The following is a 20,814-nucleotide window of genomic DNA, read 5'->3' as shown; positions in this document are numbered from 1 at the left end:
GGATTGGAACAGACACATTTTATTATTAGGCACAGAAAGGTCACTGCTTGGAGTAGACTATTCACTAGAATTAATTACAAGAAGGATTTGCACAGTCAACTCCCTACAGATACCTTGCTTACAGCCTTTATATCTGCACGTGATTAAGCACTGCCTCCCTACAGATACCTTGCTTACAGTTATATCTGCACGTGATTAAGCACTGCCTCCCTACTGATACCTTGCTTACAGCCTTTATATCTGCACGTGATTAAGCACTGCCTCCCTACAGATACCTTGCTTACAGCCTTTATATCTGCACGTGATTAAGCACTGCCTCCCTACAGATACCTTGCTTACAGTTATATCTGCACGTGATTAAGCACTGCTTCCCTACAGATACCTTGCTTACAGCCTTTATATCTGCACGTGATTAAGCACTGCTTCCCTACAGATACCTTGCTTAGTTATATCTGCACGTGATTAAGCACTGCCTCCCTACAGATACCTTGCTTACAGTTATATCTACACATGATTAAGCACTGCCTCCCTACATATACCTTGCTTACAGCCTTTATATCTGCACGTGATTAAGCACTGCCTCCCTACAGATACCTTGTTTACAGTTATATCTACACGTGATTAGGCACTGCCTCCCTACAGATACCTTGCTTACAGTTATATCTACACATGATTAAGCACTGCCTCCCTACAGATACCTTGCTTACAGTTATATCTGCACTTAAGCACTGCCTCCCTACAGATACCTTGCTTACAGTTATATCTGCACGTGATTAAGCACTGCCTCCCTACTGATACCTTGCTTACAGCCTTTATATCTGCACGTGATTAAGCACTGCCTCCCTACAGATACCTTGCTTACAGCCTTTATATCTGCACGTGATTAAGCACTGCCTCCCTACAGATACCTTGCTTACAGTTATATCTGCACGTGATTAAGCACTGCTTCCCTACAGATACCTTGCTTACAGCCTTTATATCTGCACGTGATTAAGCACTGCTTCCCTACAGATACCTTGCTTAGTTATATCTGCACGTGATTAAGCACTGCCTCCCTACAGATACCTTGCTTACAGTTATATCTACACATGATTAAGCACTGCCTCCCTACATATACCTTGCTTACAGCCTTTATATCTGCACGTGATTAAGCACTGCCTCCCTACAGATACCTTGTTTACAGTTATATCTACACGTGATTAGGCACTGCCTCCCTACAGATACCTTGCTTACAGTTATATCTACACATGATTAAGCACTGCCTCCCTACAGACACCTTGCTTACAGTTATATCTGCACGTGATTAAGCACTGCTTCCCTACAGATACCTTGCTTACAGTTATATCTGCACGTGATTAAGCATTGCCTCCCTACAGATACATTGCTTATAGTTATATCTACACATGATAAAGTACTGCCTCCCTACAGATACCTTGCTTATAGTTATATCTACACATGATAAAGCACTGCCTCCCTACAGATACCTTGCTTACAGTTATATCTGCACATGATTAAAAACACTGCCTCCCTACAGATACCTTGCTTACAGTTATATCTGCATGTGATTAAGCACTGCCTCCCTTCAGATACCTTGCTTACAGTTTTATCTGCACGTGATTAAGCACTGCCTCCCTACAGATACCTTGTTTACAGTTATATCTGCACGTGATTAAGCACTGCCTCCCTACAGATACCTTGCTTACAGCCTTTATATCTGCACGTGATTAAGCACTGCCTCCCTACAGATACCTTGCTTACAGCCTTTATATCTGCACGTGATTAAGCACTGCCTCCCTACAGATACCTTGCTTACAATTATATCTGCATGTGATTAAGCACTGCAACTCTACAGATACCTTGCTTACAGGTATATCTACACATGATTAAGCACTGTAACTCTACAGATACCTTGCTTACAGTTATATCTACACATGATTAAGCACTGCCTCCCTTGACTCCCTACAGATACCTTGCTTACAGTTATATCTACACATGATTAAGCACTGCTTCCCTACAGATACCTTGCTTACAGTTATATCTACAAATGATTAAGCACTGCCTCCCTACAGATACCTTGCTTACAGTTATATCTGCATGTGAATAAGCACTGCTTCCCTACAGATACCTTGCTTACAGTTATATCTGCACGTGATTAAGCACTGCCTCTCTACAGATATCTTGCTTACAGTTATATCTGCACATGATTAAGCACTGCCTCCCTACAGACACCTTGCTTACAGTTATATCTGCACATGATTAAGCACTGCCTCTCTACAGATACCTTGCTTAGTTATATCTACACATGATAAAGCACTGCCTCCCTACAGATACCTTGCCTACAGTTATATCTGCATGTGATTAAGCACTGCCTCCCTACAGATACCTTGCTTACAGTTTTATCTGCACATGATTAAGCACTGCCTCCCTACAGATACCTTGCTTAAAGTTATATCTGCACGTGATTAAGCACTGCCTCCCTACAGATACCTTGCTTACAGTTATATCTGCATGTGATTAAGCACTGCCTCCCTACAGATACCTTGCTTACAGTTATATCTGCACGTGATTAAGCACTGCCTCCCTACAGATACCTTGCTTACAGTTATATCTGCACGTGATTAAGTACTGCCTCCCTACAGATACCTTGCTTACAGTTATATTTGCACGTGATTAAGCACTGCCTCTCTACAGATACCTTGCTTACAGTTATATGTGTACGTGATTAAGCACTGCCTCCCTACAGATACCTTGCTTACAGTTATATCTGCACATGATTAACCACTGCCTCCCTACAGATACCTTGCTTACAGTTATATGTGCACATGATTAAGCACTGCCTCCCTACAGATACCTTGCTTACAGTTATATCTGCACGTGATTAAGCACTGCCTCTCTACAGATACCTTGCTTACAGTTATATCTGCACGTGATTAAGCACTGCCGCCCTACAGATACCTTGCTTAGTTATATCTGCACTTGATTAAGCACTGCCTCCCTACAGATACCTTGCTTACAGTTATATCTGCACGTGATTAAGCACTGCTTCCCTACAGATACCTTGCTTATAGTTATATCTGCACGTGATTAAGCACTGCTTCCCTACAGATACCTTGCTTATAGTTATATCTGCACGTGATTAAGCACTGCCTCCCTACAGATACCTTGCTTACAGTTATATCTGCACGTGATTAAGCACTGCCTCCCTACAGATACCTTGCTTACAGTTATATCTGCACGTGATTAAGCACTGCCTCCCCTACAGATACCTTGCTTACAGTTATATCTGCACGTGATTAAGCACTGCCTCCCTACAGATACCTTGCTTACAGTTATATCTGCACGTGATTAAGCACTGCCTCCCTACAGATACCTTGCTTACAGTTATATCTACACATGATTAAGCACTGCCTCCATACAGATACCTTGCTTACAGTTATATTTGCACGTGATTAAGCACTGTCTCCCTACAGATACCTTGCTTAGTTATATCTGCACTTGATTAAGCACTGCCTCCCTACAGATACCTTGCTTACAGTTATATCTGCACGTGATTAAGCACTGCCTCCCTACAGATACCTTGCTTACAGTTATATCTGCACGTGATTAAGCACTGCCTCCCTACAGATACCTTGCTTACAGTTATATCTGCACTTAAGCACTGCCTCCCTACAGATACCTTGCTTACAGTTATATCTGCACGTGATTAAGCACTGCCTCCCTACAGATACCTTGCTTACAGTTATATCTGCACGTGATTAAGCACTACCTCCCTACAGATACCTTGGTTACAGTTATATCTGCACGTGATTAAGTACTGCCTCTCTACAGATACCTTGCTTACAGTTATATCTGCACGTGATTAAGCACTGCCTCTCTACAGATACCTTGCTTACAGTTATATCTGCACGTGATTAAGCACTGCCTCTCTACAGATACCTTGCTTACAGTTATATCTGCACGTGATTAAGCACTGCCGCCCTACAGATACCTTGCTTACAGTTATATCTGCACTTGATTAAGCACTGCCTCCCTACAGATACCTTGCTTACAGTTATATCTGAACGTGATTAAGCACTGCCTCCCTACAGATACCTTGCTTACAGTTATATCTGCACGTGATTAAGCACTGCCTCCCTACAGATACCTTGGTTACAGTTATATCTGCACATGATTAACCATTGCCTCCCTACAGATACCTTGCCTACAGTTATATCTGCACGTGATTAAGGACTGCATATGGCAATCCTAAGCATAGATATTTGTCATTTTTGTGCTCCGATACTGCTAAGAATAAAACACTGTGAGCTATTACACAGTGATCTGGTGGGCGTCTAATAAAATCTAGGGAAAACATGAACAAAACTCTTCTAGAAATTATTACCTGGTTGTTCAGTCTCTCCAGTGCAATCTTCTTCTCCTGAAATATATCTTCAGCTTCCCGAAGAGTCTGCAAATAGTGATTTTCTTTTCCTTCAGCGACCTGTATATCTGCTTGGATTTTCTGAAAGCTGAGAGATGCACAATGTGTTCAGTAACTAAATATAATCTGTAACATACTGGATACGTTTATCTCACGCTGGTGCAGGACAGATATTTACTTATCATTCATCTTGTCAATTTGGTGGTTGAGCGACTGGAATTCGGCATCTCTTGAGGACACTACACTGTTGATCTCCTTGAGAATTTTCTCTTGTTCCGCTCTGTGCAGCTCAAGATCTTTTACGTTTGCTTGCAGTAGTCTAAAACAGCAGCACAAAGTCATTATTAATAAGTGATATAAAGAAGTGCATTAATTAGATCACATTATATTATTTGCGTGCACTGGTATTATAGTCCAGCGTAATGCGACTTGAGTTCAATAAAGCACACTTCCATAGGCTCCAATGGGAGCGTCGTTCTCATGCCATGAGTCACAGCATGAGAACTAGTGCAGCAGAGGGGGTAAGTTGTGCAGCGATGGCAGCAAATTGTCAATATACATGTATATGGCTATATACCTGTAGCGGGTCTCGGTACCCCAGACTGGGTATACCCGCTAAAGTCAGCTTCCTCCCACCAAATGCCAACCCATGAACCTCCACTGGATACCTGCCGCTATTAGAATAACGGCTGCTGCTAGTTGTTATAGCTACCCCCAAGAACATTAGCCAAGACTGAATGCTTGAGGGTCAAAATAGGAACTGCTTTATTGCACAGAAAACACAGCTTTTATATATTATATATATTATATTATTATATATAGTTACTACATAATCAATAGAAACAAATATTATACAATGAGATAAACATCAGACAATGGTTAGTTAACCAAGATTCTAATCACATCCTGACTTACAAAAGGACAATGGATGACTCACACAATAAGAAAAAGACACTTCAGGGAGAAACAAGACAGGCGGACCTAAACGGAAGGCGCTATCGCTTGAAGAACTTTCCTCCCCAAGGAAGCCTCAGCTTGAGGCAAAAAAACATAGACTCGAAAAAATGGTAAATAATAACCATTTATGGTAAATAATAGTATTTACACCATACCTTATGGTAAATCCTGCAAGATACTGGCTTACTAGCCTGAATCATAGCATCAAAAAAATTTCACTGAAAACCCACATCTTGACAAGACAAAGCAATCAATCTCAAAGCAGTGAGCTTCAGAGATCTAGGATTAGGAAAGATGAAGAAACCCTGAAGGAGAAGGTCCTTCCTCAGAGGTAACTTCCAAGAGGGAAGGGCCACATCATTCACCAGGTTCACAAATCAGATTCTGCGTGGCCAGACAGAGCAAATAAAATCACTGATGCCAACTCCTGTTAGATACGAGCTATAATTCGAGGAAGAAAGGCAAACAGGGAGGAAAACAGGTACACAAGATCAAAGTCTCAATGAACCACCAGATCATCGATCAGAGCTGTTTGCAGATCTCTTGATCTCGACCCGTAATTAGGAAAGTTTGCGATAGACGAGATACCATCAGAACCAACTGCGGAACTCTCCACCTGAGCGTTATCATTCCGAAAGAAGAGCCCCCGGATGAAAAACATAATTTATGCTTACCTGATAAATTATTTTCTCCTGTAGTGTAGTCAGTCCACGGGTCATCATTACTTATGGGATATTAACTCCTCCCCAACAGGAAGTGCAAGAGGATCACCCAAGCAGAGCTGCTATATAGCTCCTCCCCTCTACGTCACACCCAGTCATTCGACCGAGAACCAAACGAGAAAGGAGAAACTATAGGGTGCAGTGGTGACTGGAATATAACTTAAAAATTTAGACCTGCCATAAAAAACAGGGCGGGCCGTGGACTGACTACACTACAGGAGAAAGGAATTTATCAGGTAAGCATAAATTATGTTTTCTCCTGTTAAGTATAGTCAGTCCACAGGTCATCATTACTTATGGGATACCAATACCAAAGCTAAGTACACGGATGACGGGAGGGACAGGCAGGATCTTTATACGGAAGGAACCACTGCCTGAAGAACCTTTCTCCCAAAAACAGCCTCCGAAGAAGCAAAAGTATCAAATTTGGAAAATTTGGAAAAAGTATGAAGAGAAGACCAAGTTGCAGCCTTGCAAATCTGTTCAACAGAGGCCTCATTCTTAAAGGCCCAAGTGGAAGCCACAGCTCTAGTAGAATGAGCTGTAATTCGTTCAGGAGGCTGCTGTCCAGCAGTCTCATAGGCTAAACATATTATGCTACGAAGCCAGAAAGAGAGAGAGGTAGCAGAAGCTTTTTGACCTCTCCTCTGTCCAGAATAAACGACAAACAGGGAAGAAGTTTGTCGAAAATCTTTAGTTGCCTGTAAATAAAATTTCAGGGCACGGACTACATCCAGATTGTGTAGAAGTCGTTCCTTCTTTGAAGAAGGGTTAGGACACAATGATGGAACAACAATATCTTGATTGATATTCCTATTAGAGACTACCTTAGGTAAAAACCCAGGCTTAGTGCGCAGAACAACCTTGTCTGAATGAAAAATCAGATAAGGAGAATCACAATGTAAGGCCGATAACTCAGAGACTCTTCGAGCTGAGGAAATAGCCATTAAAAACAGAACTTTCCAAGATAACAATTTGATATCAATGGAATGAAGGGGTTCAAACGGAACACCCTGTAAAACGTTAAGAACTAAATTTAAGCTCCATGGTGGAGCAACAGTTTTAAACACAGGCTTAATCCTGGCCAAAGCCTGACAAAAAGCCTGAACGTCTGGAACTTCCGCCAGACGTTTGTGTAAAAGAATGGACAGAGCTGAGATCTGTCCCTTTAAGGAACTAGCAGATAAACCCTTTTCTAAACCTTCTTGTAGAAAAGACAATATCCTAGGAATCCTAACCTTACTCCATGAGTAACTCTTGGATTCGCACCAATGTAAGTATTTACGCCATATTTTATGGTAAATCTTTCTGGTAACAGGTTTCCTAGCCTGTATTAAGGTATCAATTACTGACTCCGAAAATCCACGCTTTGATAAAATCAAGCGTTCAATTTCCAAGCAGTCAGCTTCAGAGAAATTAGATTTTGATGTTTGAAAGGACCCTGAATCAGAAGGTCCTGTCTCAGCGGCAGAGACCAAGGTGGACAGGATGACATGCCCACTAGATCTGCATACCAGGTCCTGCGTGGCCACGCAGGCGCTATTAGAATCACCAATGCTCTCTCCTGTTTGATCCTGGCAATCAATCGAGGAAGCATCGGGAAGGGTGGAAACACATAAGCCATCCCAAGGTCCAAGGTGCTGTCAAAGCATCTACCAGGACCGCTCCCGGGTCCCTGGACCTGGACCCGTAACAAGGAAGCTTGGCGTTCTGGCGAGACGCCATGAGATCTATCTCTGGTTTGCCCCAACGTCGAAGTATTTGGGCAAAGACCTCCGGATGAAGTTCCCACTCCCCCGGATGAAAAGTCTGACGACTTAGGAAATCCACCTCCCAGTTCTCCACTCCCGGAATGTGGATCGCTGACAGGTGGCAAGAGTGAGACTCTGCCCAGCGAATTATCTTTGATACTTCCATCATCGCTAGGGAGCTTCTTGTCCCTCCTTGATGGTTGATGTAAGCTACAGTCGTGATGTTGTCCGACTGAAACCTGATGAACCTCCGAGTTGTTAACTGAGGCCAAGCCAGAAGGGCATTGAGAACTGCTCTCAATTCCAGAATGTTTATTGGAAGGAGACTCTCCTCCTGAGTCCATGATCCCTGAGCCCTCAGGGAATTCCAGACAGCGCCCCAACCTAGTAGGCTGGCGTCTGTTGTTACAATTGTCCAGTCTGGCCTGCTGAAGGGCATCCCCCTGGACAGATGTGGCCGAGAAAGCCACCATAGAAGAGAATTTCTGGTCTCTTGATCCAGATTCAGAGTAGGGGACAAATCTGAGTAATCCCCATTCCACTGACTTAGCATGCATAATTGCAGCGGTCTGAGATGCAGGCGTGCAAAGGGTACTATGTCCATTGCCGCTACCATTAAGCCGATTACCTCCATGCATTGAGCCACTGACGGGTGTTGAATGGAATGAAGGACACGGCAAGCATTTTGAAGCTTTGTTAACCTGTCTTCTGTCAGGTAAATCTTAATTTCTACAGAATCTATAAGAGTCCCCAAGAAGGGAACTCTTGTGAGTGGAAAGAGAGAACTCTTCTCTTCGTTCACCTTCCACCCATGCGACCTTAGAAATGCCAGTACTAACTCTGTATGAGACTTGGCAGTTTGACAGCTTGACTCTTGAATCAGAATGTCGTCTAGGTACGGAGCTACCGAAATTCCTCGCGGTCTTAGCACCGCCAGAAGAGAGCCCAGAACCTTTGTGAAGATTCTTGGAGCCGTAGCCAATCCGAATGGAAGAGCTACAAACTGGTAATGCCTGTCTAGGAAGGCAAACCTTAAATACCGGTAATGATCTTTGTGAATCGGTATGTGAAGGTAGGCATCCTTTAAATCCACTGTGGTCATGTACTGACCCTTTTGGATCATGGGTAAGATTGTCCGAATAGTTTCCATTTTGAACGATGGAACTCTTAGGAATTTGTTTAGGATCTTTAAATCCAAGATTGGTCTGAAGGTTCCTTCTTTCTTGGGAACCACAAACAGATTTGAGTAAAACCCCAGTCCGTGCTCCGACCGCGGAACCGGATGGATCACTCCCATTAGTAAAAGATCTTGTACACAGCGTAGAAACGCCTCTTTCTTTATTTGGTTTGTTGACAACCTTGAAAGATGAAATCTCCCTTTTGGGGGAGAGGTTTTGAAGTCCAGAAGATATCCCTGAGATATGATCTCTAACGCCCAGGGATCCTGGACATCTCTTGCCCAAGCCTGGACAAAGAGAGAAAGTCTGCCCCCCACTAGATCCGTTCCCGGATCGGGGGCCCTCAATTCATGCTGTCTTAGGGGCAGCAGCAGGTTTTCTGGCCTGCTTGCCCTTGTTCCAGGACTGGTTAGGTTTCCAGCCTTGTCTGTAGCGAGCAACAGCTCCTTCCTGTTTTGGTGCAGAGGAGGTTGATGCTGCTCCTGCCTTGAAGTTACGAAAGGCACGAAAATTAGACTGTCTAGCCTTAGGTTTGGCTCCGTCTTGAGGCAGGGCATGGCCTTTACCTCCTGTAATGTCAGCGATAATTTCTTTCAAACCGGGCCCGAATAAGGTCTGCCCCTTGAAAGGTATGTTAAGTAATTTAGATTTAGAAGTAACATCAGCTGACCAGGATTTTAGCCACAGTGCTCTACGTGCCTGAATGGCGAATCCGGAATTCTTAGCCGTAAGTTTAGTTAAATGTACTACGGCATCTGAAATAAATGAATTAGCTAGCTTAATGGTTTTAAGCTTATTTGAAATCTCATCAATAGTTATGGAGTCAAGAGTCTCTTCCAGAGACTCGGACCAAAATGCGGCCGCAGCCGTGACAGACGCAATACATGCAAGGGGTTGCAATATAAAACCTTGTTGAACAAACATTTTCTTAAGGTAACCCTCTAATTTTTTATCCATTGGATCTGAAAAAGCACAGCTATCCTCCACCGGGATAGTGGTACGCTTAGCCAGAGTAGAAACCGCTCCCTCCACCTTAGGGACCGTCTGCCATAAGTCCCGTGTGGTGGCGTCTATCGGAAACATTTTTCTAAATACAGGAGGGGGGGAAAAGGGTACACCGGGTTTATCCCACTCCTTAGTAATTATCTCTGTAAGCCTCTTAGGTATAGGAAATACGTCAGTACTCGCCGGTACCGCATAGTATCTATCCAGCCTACATAATTTCTCTGGGATTGCAACGGTGTTACAATCATTCAGAGCCGCTAATACCTCCCCTAGCAGTACACGGAGGTTTTCTAGTTTAAACTTAAAATTTGAAATATCTGAATCCACTCTATTTGGATCAGATCCGTCACCTGCATAATGAAGCTCTCCGTCCTCATGTTCTGCAAGTTGTGACGCAGTATCTGACATGGCCCTATTATTATCAGCGCACTCTGTTCTAACCCCAGAGTGATCTCGCTTACCTCTAAGTTCTGGTAATTTAGACAAAACTTCAGTCATAACATTAGCCATGTCCTGTAGGGTGATTTGTAATGGCCGCCCTGAAGTACTCGGCGTTACAATATCACGCACCTCCCGAGCGGGAGATGCAGGTACTGACACGTGAGGCAAGTTAGTCGGCATAACTTCCCCCTCGTTGTTTGGTGAATGATGTTCAATTTGTACAGATTGACTTTTATTTAAAGTAGCATCAATGCAATTAGTACATAAATTTCTATTGGGCTCCACCTTGGCTTTTGCACATATAGCACAGAGATATTCCTCAGACATGTCAGACATGTTTAACAAACTAGCAATTAGACTAGCAAGCTTGGAAATACTTTTCAAGTCAATTTACAAGTAGTATGCAAAACGTACTGTGCCTTTAAGAAGCACAGAAAGGAACTATGACAGTTGAATAACAATGAACCGGAGAAATTATAAAACCCAAATTTTTCCCGGTAAAAGCATAAATTTAGCAAAGGATTGCCCCCATTAGCAATGGATAACTAACCCTTAATAGCAGAAAAAAAATTTACAAAATATAAACGTTTTTTATCACAGTCAAAGCACAATCTCACAGGTCTGCTGTGAGTGATTACCTCCCTCAAAATAATTTTTGAAGACCCTTGAGCTCTGTAGAGACGATCCGGATCATGCAGGGAGAAAAACAGACTTGTGACTGAATTTCTGATGCGTAGCAAAAGCGCCAAAATAGGCCCCTCCCCCTCACACACAACAGTGAGGGAAGTTCAGTAAACTGTCTTAAGTTTAAAATAAACGACAGCCAAGTGGAAAAACAGTGCCCAAAACAATTTTTCACCCAGTACCTCAGAAAATTAAACGATTTAACATGCCAGCAAACGTTTAAAATCTAATAATATGAAATGTCATTAAAAAGCCTGCTGCTAGTCGTTCCCACTGCAAGTTAGGCTAAAAGTTATATGCATATAGTATTATCCCAGTGAAGTGCCATTCCCCAGAATACTGAAGTGTAAACATATATACATAACAGCCTGATACCAGTTGCTACTACTGCATTTAAGGCTGAACTTATATTATATCGGTATTGACAGTATTTTCTCAGTCAATTCCATTCCTCAGAAAATAATATACTGCAACATACCTCTTTGCAGGTAAATCTGCCCGCTGTCCCCTGATCTGAAGTTTACCTCACTCCTCAGAATGGCCGAGAACAGCAAGATGAATCTTAGTTACGCCGACTAAGATCATATAAAAACTCTGGTAGATTCTTCTTCAAATTCTACCTGAGAAGGAACAACACACTCCGGTGCTGTTTTAAAATAACAAACTTTTGATTGAAGATATAAAAACTAAGTATAATCACCACAGTCCTCTCACACATCCTATCTATTAGTTGGGTGCAAGAGAATGACTGGGTGTGACGTAGAGGGGAGGAGCTATATAGCAGCTCTGCTTGGGTGATCCTCTTGCACTTCCTGTTGGGGAGGAGTTAATATCCCATAAGTAATGATGACCCGTGGACTGACTACACTTAACAGGAGAAAGACTGCATTTTTTAGACAATCCGCTTCCTAGTGGACCACCGCTGGGATGAGGATGGCAGAAAGGAGATAAATGTGAAACTCTGCCCACTGAAGAATGTGATTCACCTTCATACCTAAAGAGATCCGAGCTCCTCCCTGATGGATGATATACGCCACCGAAGTGACGTTTTCTGATTGAAATCTGACAAACCGGACCAAACTCAGGTGATGCCAAGCCTCTAAGAACATTATTGGGAGAGAAGACCCCTCCTGAACAGGCTGCCCGACAGGCTGGCAAACTGTGGACACAATCTCCCAAGATGGTCCCAGAAAGCATGTGCCCTGGGACAGAAGATCCTGAGAGATCCACCAGGACAGAGAATCTCTCATCTGGGATTCTAGAACTATCCTCTGGGAGAGACCCAAGAGGTCTCCGTTCTATTGTCTGAGCATGTATAACTATAGAGGTCTCAGATGGAAACAAGCAAAAGGAAGATGTCCATGGACCCGCAGACCAAGGCTTCCGTACACATAGCCTCAGACATAGAGAGGTCTGATAGAATGACAAGTAGCAAGAACCTGGAGTTTCTGACCTCCGTCAAGGAAAACTTACATGGAGAATGAGTCTATGACCATCCCCAAAAAACATACCCTGATATTTGGCACCAAGGGGCTCTATTTCATAACCACCTTTCACCCGTGAGAACAGAGATTCAAATGAGATCTTGCTAAATAGAAAGATGACATCGGAACCAAGATCTCGTCCAGGTACAGAGCCAGAGATAATCTCTGATCTAGCCATTGCTAGAAGAACCCCTAGAACTTTCGTAAAAATTTGAGGGGCACGGGCAAGGCCGAAAAGAAGGGCTACAAATATGGAAGGGTTTGTCCAAAAAAACAAACCGAAGTAATTGGAAATGTTCCCAGAGAATAGGAACATGCAGATGCATGTCCTTCAGGTCGATGGTAGACATGAACTGACCCTCCTGATTAAAGGGAGGATTACTGGGCAGCTCGACCTACCGTCTGACTACTATTGTCCAAAAAGATTTCTTAAGATACTAAGGAAAAACTAGGACTGTAACATGTCATGGGGAAAAAAAATAATAATTCTACTAGAGCCCCAAAAATTACTACGTATATAACATAAGTCTCATACTACGGTCCCTGTACAAAAAATGATAACATTATCTTGTACTCTATACATGTTATTGTATAATAAAGAAATCTTATATTGAGCCCATATATAAGTAAAATATAGCAGCATCTTAAGTTACTTAGAAAACTAAGTATATTGTAAACATATTACATAATACCTATAATCAGATAAACAAGGTATTGTACCTGAGAAAATACAAGAAACTTCAACAAGTTTATAATTAAATTACCACCAAATGGCGGTAAACACCAGGGAACATGCTTAATTTGATATCATCCCCAGGATTAACCTCTAAATCAGAGGGATGCATCCTATCTGCGGGGTAGTAGAACAAAGGATAATCAAATAACTTATTCTTTCCTGTAAAGCAGCGGTTCCCAACCTCTGGTACTTGTACCCCTGGGGGTACTTGGCAGACCAGTTGGGGGTACTCAAAAATATTGTTGGTAATGGTGGAAGATCCGGGGGGAGGCACACTCAATGGGTCATCAACTAATAACCATCGTGGAACTGTGGAAGGAAGGAACGTTCAGCCGGAAAATGACAAGTGAAGTCCTGGCCTGGCATATAGGCAGATGGGAGCCCCTGCACCTGAAATATGTGGACCGGGTGTGGATGACTCAGGTCCACATATTAATGATCACCCTGTCACCAGACAGCTTAGCCTCCTGCTTCACCCACCCCCGTGCACAAAATGTTGACTGCGAGTGCGCAGTTAGAAACAGCACTGCAGCAGCATAGCTGCGTAGACACTTGTGGTAGAGCTGTGGAGGTTGCGAGTCACACAGGCGAGGTGGGTCTGCATCCCCAAATAAGTTATAGTCAGTGCTGGTAAGTAAAGTACTAATGCTAGTGCTTGCTTGAGTCAGATTGCTTCACTTCCAACTAAAAACGTCCATAGTGGCTGGGTGGTTTATATCGATCTGATCTCACAAATTAAAATATTTATTTTTCTGATCATTACGCTTTGACTCCCCCCCAGGGCCGTGTTTAGGGGCAACCAGGCAGCTGCCAGGGGCACCAGCCACACAGCAGGGCTCCTTCTGAGAATGAGATCTGAGCTTTAATCCTGTTGATACACGTACGGTCGTATGCCATTCAGATATAGCTTACCTCCCCTATAAAAAAGTGCTTCCTTTATTTTGAGGGATGGGTGTGGGTAACAAAGAGAGGGGGTACTCATAAATGAAAAGCCTAATCAAGGGGTACGGGAGAGAAAAAAGGTTGGGAACCGCTGCTGTAAAGAAAGAAGAATATCTGCAGGAGCCAAACTACCATAAACTGCCACAAGATTATACATTATTATATTGCAATGCCTATTAGGTTACCATAAAAAAATAAATTGAGTATAAATAAGCAGTACTAGGAGGCAAAACCAGAGAACAATTGTTCAAAGGAGCCTTAGCCTACTGAGCTTTACAATAAAGTGCATCTACAGAGTACAGATGACAATGTCCCCATTGGCAAATTAAACAGATCACTGTACTAAAAATGGGCTATCCTCAGTATGTACGGCTAAAATGTAAAAAACAAACAAACATATTTTTAAGACGGAGCCAAAAGTATGTATAACGGTCTGCAGGGACAGATTCCATGAGGATAGAAACAAAATGTGAAAGGGGACCACAATGTAAACGCACTTAAAGTGCATGGTCACATGACCTCAAAGTCGTAACAAACACAGTAAAGTGGCGTCACTAGGGGGTGCGGGCCGCACCCGGGTGACACCCTCCAGGGGGTGACACCACATAAAAAACAGAATTTATGCTTACCTGATAAATTACTTTCTCCAACGGTGTGGCCCGGTCCACGGTGTCATCCTTACTTGTGGGATATTCTCTTCCCCAACAGGAAATGGCAAAGAGTCCCAGCAAAGCTGGTCACATGGTCCCTCCTAGGCTCCGCCCACCCCAGTCATTCGACCGACGGACAGGAGGAAAATATATAGGAGAAACCATATGGTACCGTGGTGACTGTAGTTAGAGAAAATAATTCATCAGACCTGATTAAAAAACCAGGGCGGGCCGTGGACCGGACACACCGTTGGAGAAAGTAATTTATCAGGTAAGCATAAATTCTGTTTTCTCCAACATTGGTGTGTCCGGTCCACGGCGTCATCCTTACTTGTGGGAACCAATACCAAAGCTTTAGGACACGGATGAAGGGAGGGAGCAAATCAGGTTACCTAAACGGAAGGCACCACAGTTTGCAAAACCTTTCTCCCAAAAATAGCCTCCGAAGAAGCAAAAGTATCAAATTTGTAAAATTTGGCAAAAGTGTGCAGTGAAGACCAAGTCGCTGCCTTACACATCTGGTCAACAGAAGCCTCGTTCTTGAAGGCCCATGTGGAAGCCACAGCCCTAGTGGAGTGAGCTGTGATTCTTTCAGGAGGCTGCCGTCCGGCAGTCTCATAAGTCAATCGGATAATGCTTTTAAGCCAAAAGGAAAGAGAGGTAGAAGTCGCTTTTTGACCTCTCCTTTTACCAGAATAAACAACAAACAAGGAAGATGTCTGTCTGAAATCCTTTGTAGCCTCTAAATAGAACTTTAGAGCACGGACAACGTCCAAATTGTGTAACAAATGATCCTTCTTTGAAACTGGATTCGGACACAAAGAAGGTACAACTATCTCCTGGTTAATATTTTTGTTAGAAACAACTTTAGGAAGAAAACCAGGCTTAGTACGCAAAACCACCTTATCTGCATGGAACACCAGATAAGGAGGAGAACACTGCAGAGCAGATAACTCTGAAACTCTTCTAGCAGAAGAAATTGCAACCAAAAACAAAACTTTCCAAGATAATAACTTAATATCTACGGAATGTAAAGGTTCAAACGGAACCCCTTGAAGAACTGAAATAACTAGATTTAGACTCCAGGGAGGAGTCAAAGGTCTGTAAACAGGCTTGATCCTAACCAGAGCCTGAACAAATGCTTGAACATCTGGCACAGCTGCCAGTCTTTTGTGAAGTAAGACAGATAAAGCAGAGATCTGTCCCTTTAGAGAACTTGCAGATAATACTTTCTCCAAACCTTCTTGTAGAAAGGAGAGAATCTTAGGAATTTTTATCTTATTCCATGGGAATCCTTTGGATTCACACCAACAGATATATTTTTTCCATATTTTATGGTAAATCTTTCTACTTACAGGTTTTCTGGCCTGAACCAGAGTATCTATCACAGAATCTGAAAACCCACGCTTTGATAGAATCAAGCGTTCAATCTCCAAGCCGTCAGTTGGAGGGAAACCAGATTTGGATGTTCGAATGGACCCTGAACAAGAAGGTCCTGTCTCAAAGGTAGCTTCCATGGTGGAGCCGATGACATATTCACCAGGTCTGCATACCAAGTCCTGCGTGGCCATGCAGGAGCTATCAAGATCACCGAGGCCCTCTCCTGATTGATCCTGGCTACCAGCCTGGGAATGAGAGGAAACGGTGGGAATACGTAAGCTAGGTTGAAAGTCCAAGGTGCTACTAGTGCATCTACTAGAGTCGCCTTGGGATCCCTGGATCTGGACCCGTAGCAAGGAACCTTGAAGTTCTGACGAGACGCCATCAGATCCATGTCTGGAATGCCCCATAATTGAGTTATTTGGGCAAAGATTTCCGGATGGAGTTCCCACTCCCCCGGATGAAATGTCTGACGACTCAGAAAATCCGCTTCCCAATTTTCCACTCCTGGGATGTGGATCGCAGACAAGTGGCAGGAGTGATCCTCCGCCCATTGAATTATTTTGGTCACTTCTTTCATCGCCAGGGAACTCTTTGTTCCCCCCTGATGATTGATATATGCAACAGTCGTCATGTTGTCTGATTGGAACCTTATGAATTTGGCCTTTGCTAGTTGAGGCCAAGCTCTGAGAGCATTGAATATCGCTCTCAGTTCCAGAATGTTTATCGGGAGAAGAGACTCTTCCCGAGACCATAGACCCTGAGCTTTCAGGGATTCCCAGACCGCACCCCAGCCCACTAGACTGGCGTCGGTCGTGACAATGACCCACTCTGGCCTGCGGAAGCTCATTCCCTGGGACAGATGGTCCAGGGTCAGCCACCAACGGAGTGAATCTCTGGTCTTTTGATCTACTTGAATCATTGGAGACAAGTCTGTATAATCCCCATTCCACTGTCTGAGCATGCACAGTTGTAATGGTCTTAGATGAATTAGTGCAAAAGGAACTATGTCCATTGTTGCAACCATCAATCCTACTACTTCCATGCACTGCGCTATGGAAGGACGAGGAACAGAATGAAGCACTTGACAAGAGCTTAGAAGTTTTGATTTTCTGACCTCTGTCAGAAAAAACCTCATTTCTAAGGAATCTATTATTGTTCCCAAGAAGGGAACTCTTGTTGACGGGGACAGAGAACTCTTTTCTTTGTTCACCTTCCATCCGTGAGATGTGAGAAAGGCTAGAACGATGTCCGTATGAGCCTTTGCTTTTGACAGGGACGACGCTTGTATTAGAATGTCGTCCAAGTAAGGTACTACTGCAATGCCCCTTGGTCTTAGAACCGCTAGAAGGGACCCTAGCACCTTTGTGAAAATCCTTGGAGCAGTGGCTAATCCGAATGGGAGAGCCACAGACTGGTAATGTTTGTCCAGAAAAGCGAACCTTAGGAACTGATGATGTTCTTTGTGGATAGGAATATGTAGGTACGCATCCTTTAGGTCCACGGTAGTCATAAATTGACTTTCCTGGATAGTAGGTAGGATCGTTCGAATAGTTTCCATTTTGAACGATGGTACCCTGAGAAATTTGTTTAGGATCTTCAAATCCAAAATTGGTCTGAACGTTCCCTCTTTTTTGGGAACTACGAACAGATTGGAATAAAATCCCATTCCTTGTTCCTTTATTGGAACTGGGTGTATCACTCCCATCTTTAACAGGTCTTCTACACAATGTAAGAATGCCTGTCTCTTTATTTGGTTTGAGGATAAGTGAGACTTGTGGAACCTTCCCCTTGGGGGTAGTTCCTTGAATTCCAGGAGATAACCTTGAGAAACTATTTCTAGCGCCCAAGGATCCTGAACATCTCTTGCCCAAGCCTGAGCAAAGAGAGAGAGTCTGCCCCCCACCAGATCCGGTCCCGGATCTGGGGCTACTCCTTCATGCTGTTTTGTTAGCAGTGGCAGGCTTCTTGGCCTGCTTACCCTTGTTCCAGCCTTGCATTGGTTTCCAGGCTGGTTTGGGTTGTGAGGCATTACCCTCTTGCTTAGAGGATGCAGAATTAGAGACTGGTCCATTTTTGCGAAAGGGACAAAAATTAGGCTTATTTTTAGCCTTAAAAGACCTATCCTGTGGAAGGGCGTGGCCCTTTCCCCCAGTGATGTCTGAAATAATCTCTTTTGCCACGATAGCAAACCCTGAATTTTTCGCCGCTAATCTTGCTAATTGCAAAGCGGCATCTAAAATAAAAGAGTTAGCCAATTTAAGTGCGTGAACTCTGTCCATAACCTCCTCATATGGAGTTTCTCTACTGAGCGACTTTTCTAGTTCCTCGAACCAGAACCACGCTGCTGTAGTGACAGGAACAATGCATGAAATTGGTTGTAGAAGGTAGCCTTGCTGTACAAAAATCTTTTTAAGCAAACCTTCCAATTTTTTATCCATAGGATCTTTGGAAGCACAACTATCTTCAATAGGAATAGTAGTGCGTTTGTTTAGAGTAGAAACTGCCCCCTCGACCTTGGGGACTGTCTGCCATAAGTCCTTTCTGGGGTCGACCATAGGAAATAATTTCTTAAATATAGGGGGAGGAACAAAAGGTATGCCGGGTTTTTCCCACTCCTTATTTACTATGTCCGCCACCCGCTTGGGTATAGGAAAAGCGTCGGGGGGCACCGGAACCTCTAGGAACCTGTCCATCTTGCATAATTTCTCTGGAATGACCAAATTGTCACAATCATCCAGAGTAGATAACAGCTCCTTAAGCAGTGCGCGGAGATGTTCTAATTTAAATTTAAATGTCACAACATCAGTTTCATCTTGATGAGAAATTTTTCCTGAATCTGAGATTTCTCCATCAGACAAAACCTCCCTCATGGCCCCTTGAGATTGGTGTGAGGGTATGTCAGAACAGTTATCATCAGCGTCCTCTTGCTCTTCAATGTTTAAAACAGAGCAATCGCGCTTTCTCTGATAAGTAGGCATTTTAGATAAAAGATTTGCTATGGAGTTATCCATTACAGCCGTTAATTGTTGCATGGTAATAAGTATTGGCGCACTAGATGTACTAGGGGCCTCCTGCATGGGCAAAACTGGTGTAGACACAGTAGGAGATGATGTAGTATCATGTTTACTCCCCTCATTTGAGGAATCATCTTGGGCAATATCATTATCTGTGGCAGTACTGTCCTTACTTTGTTTGGACACTATGGCACAATTATCACATAAATTTAAATGGGGAGACACATTGGCTTTCATACATATAGAACATAGCTTATCTGAAGGTACAGACATGTTAAACAGGCTTAAACTTGTCAACAAAGCACAAAAAACGTTTTAAAATAAAACCGTTACTGTCACTTTAAATTTCAAACAGAAAACACTTTATTACTGAATATGTGAAAAAGTATGAAGGAATCGTGCAAAAATTACCAAAATTTCACCACAGTGTCTTAAAGCCTTAAAAGTATTGCACACCAAATTTCAGAGCTTTAACCCTTAAAATAACGGAACCGGAGCCGTTTTTCAATTTAACCCCTATACAGTCCCAGCTATAGTCTTTGCTAAGACCCAACCAAGCCCAGAGGGGAATACGATACCAAATGACGCCTTCTAAAAGCTTTTTCAGAGATTCTTAGATCCTCACACATGCATCTGCATGCCCTGCTCTCAAAAAACAACTGCGCATTAATGGCGCGAAAATGAGGCTCAGTCTATAACTAGAAAGGCCCCCTGACTGAAAAAGGTGTCCAATACAGTGCCTGCCGTTTTATAAGCGTTCCCCAAGATTATAAATGTCAAATGTTAGCCTAAATCTGAATAATATGCACAAATAAAGCAATCGATTTAGCCCATAAAAATTAGTGATGTGAAGTTCGGTTCATCCTGATGAATCGGTTCATTTCGGACGGTTCGATTAACTGAACCGGTTCATGAACCGATTCATCAGTTCACCTACTGTAACCGGGATCTAATAGCACCAGCTCGAAGGGGGCACCATGCAGGGTCACAGTAATGCGGTGGTATTCAGGGGTTCAAAGGATTAACCTTGTAGTTATTTGGGAATCTGCCAGAAGGAATTGATGGTTTATTAAGAGAACACTGTATCGTTATAGTTAATGTAATTGGGACACTTTAATTCTGGGTTGTTGCTTTTCTATGACATGGGCAGTTTAGTATGAGCGGGTTAATATGGCTGGGAGCATAATAATGATGGATATATTATGTTGTAAATAGACGCGCGTTCTAATTGGAGGTGAAGTATAGCAGGGCTATTCCGTCTCCCCTATTCTAGCTGCATTGGTCCTGTGCGCTCCCAGCCATATTAACCCGCTCATTCTAAACTGCCCATGTCATAGAAAAGCAACAACCCAGAATTAAAGTGTCCCAATTACATTAACTATAACGATACGGTGTTCTCTTAATAAACCATCGATTCATTCTGGCAGATTCCCAAATAACTACAAGC

General features: G+C 43.1%; 1 protein-coding gene across 1 annotated transcript in view; it reads right to left on the bottom strand.

Moving 5' to 3' along the window:
* Positions 1 to 20,814, bottom strand: part of LOC128643584 (centriolin) — a gene marked incomplete at its 5' end in the record, with an annotated part of 183,765 nt that overhangs the window by 20,490 nt on the left and 142,461 nt on the right. The window contains 2 exons of the mRNA XM_053696427.1: positions 4,382 to 4,508; positions 4,599 to 4,739. Coding sequence (XP_053552402.1) covers positions 4,382 to 4,508; positions 4,599 to 4,739 — 268 coding nt within the window. The remainder of the gene's footprint in view (positions 1 to 4,381; positions 4,509 to 4,598; positions 4,740 to 20,814) is intronic.

This window comes from Bombina bombina, unplaced genomic scaffold, assembly GCF_027579735.1.
Source record: "Bombina bombina isolate aBomBom1 unplaced genomic scaffold, aBomBom1.pri scaffold_755, whole genome shotgun sequence".
Taxonomy (NCBI): Eukaryota; Metazoa; Chordata; class Amphibia; order Anura; family Bombinatoridae; genus Bombina; species Bombina bombina.
This window is presented reverse-complemented; position numbering and strand designations above follow the sequence as displayed.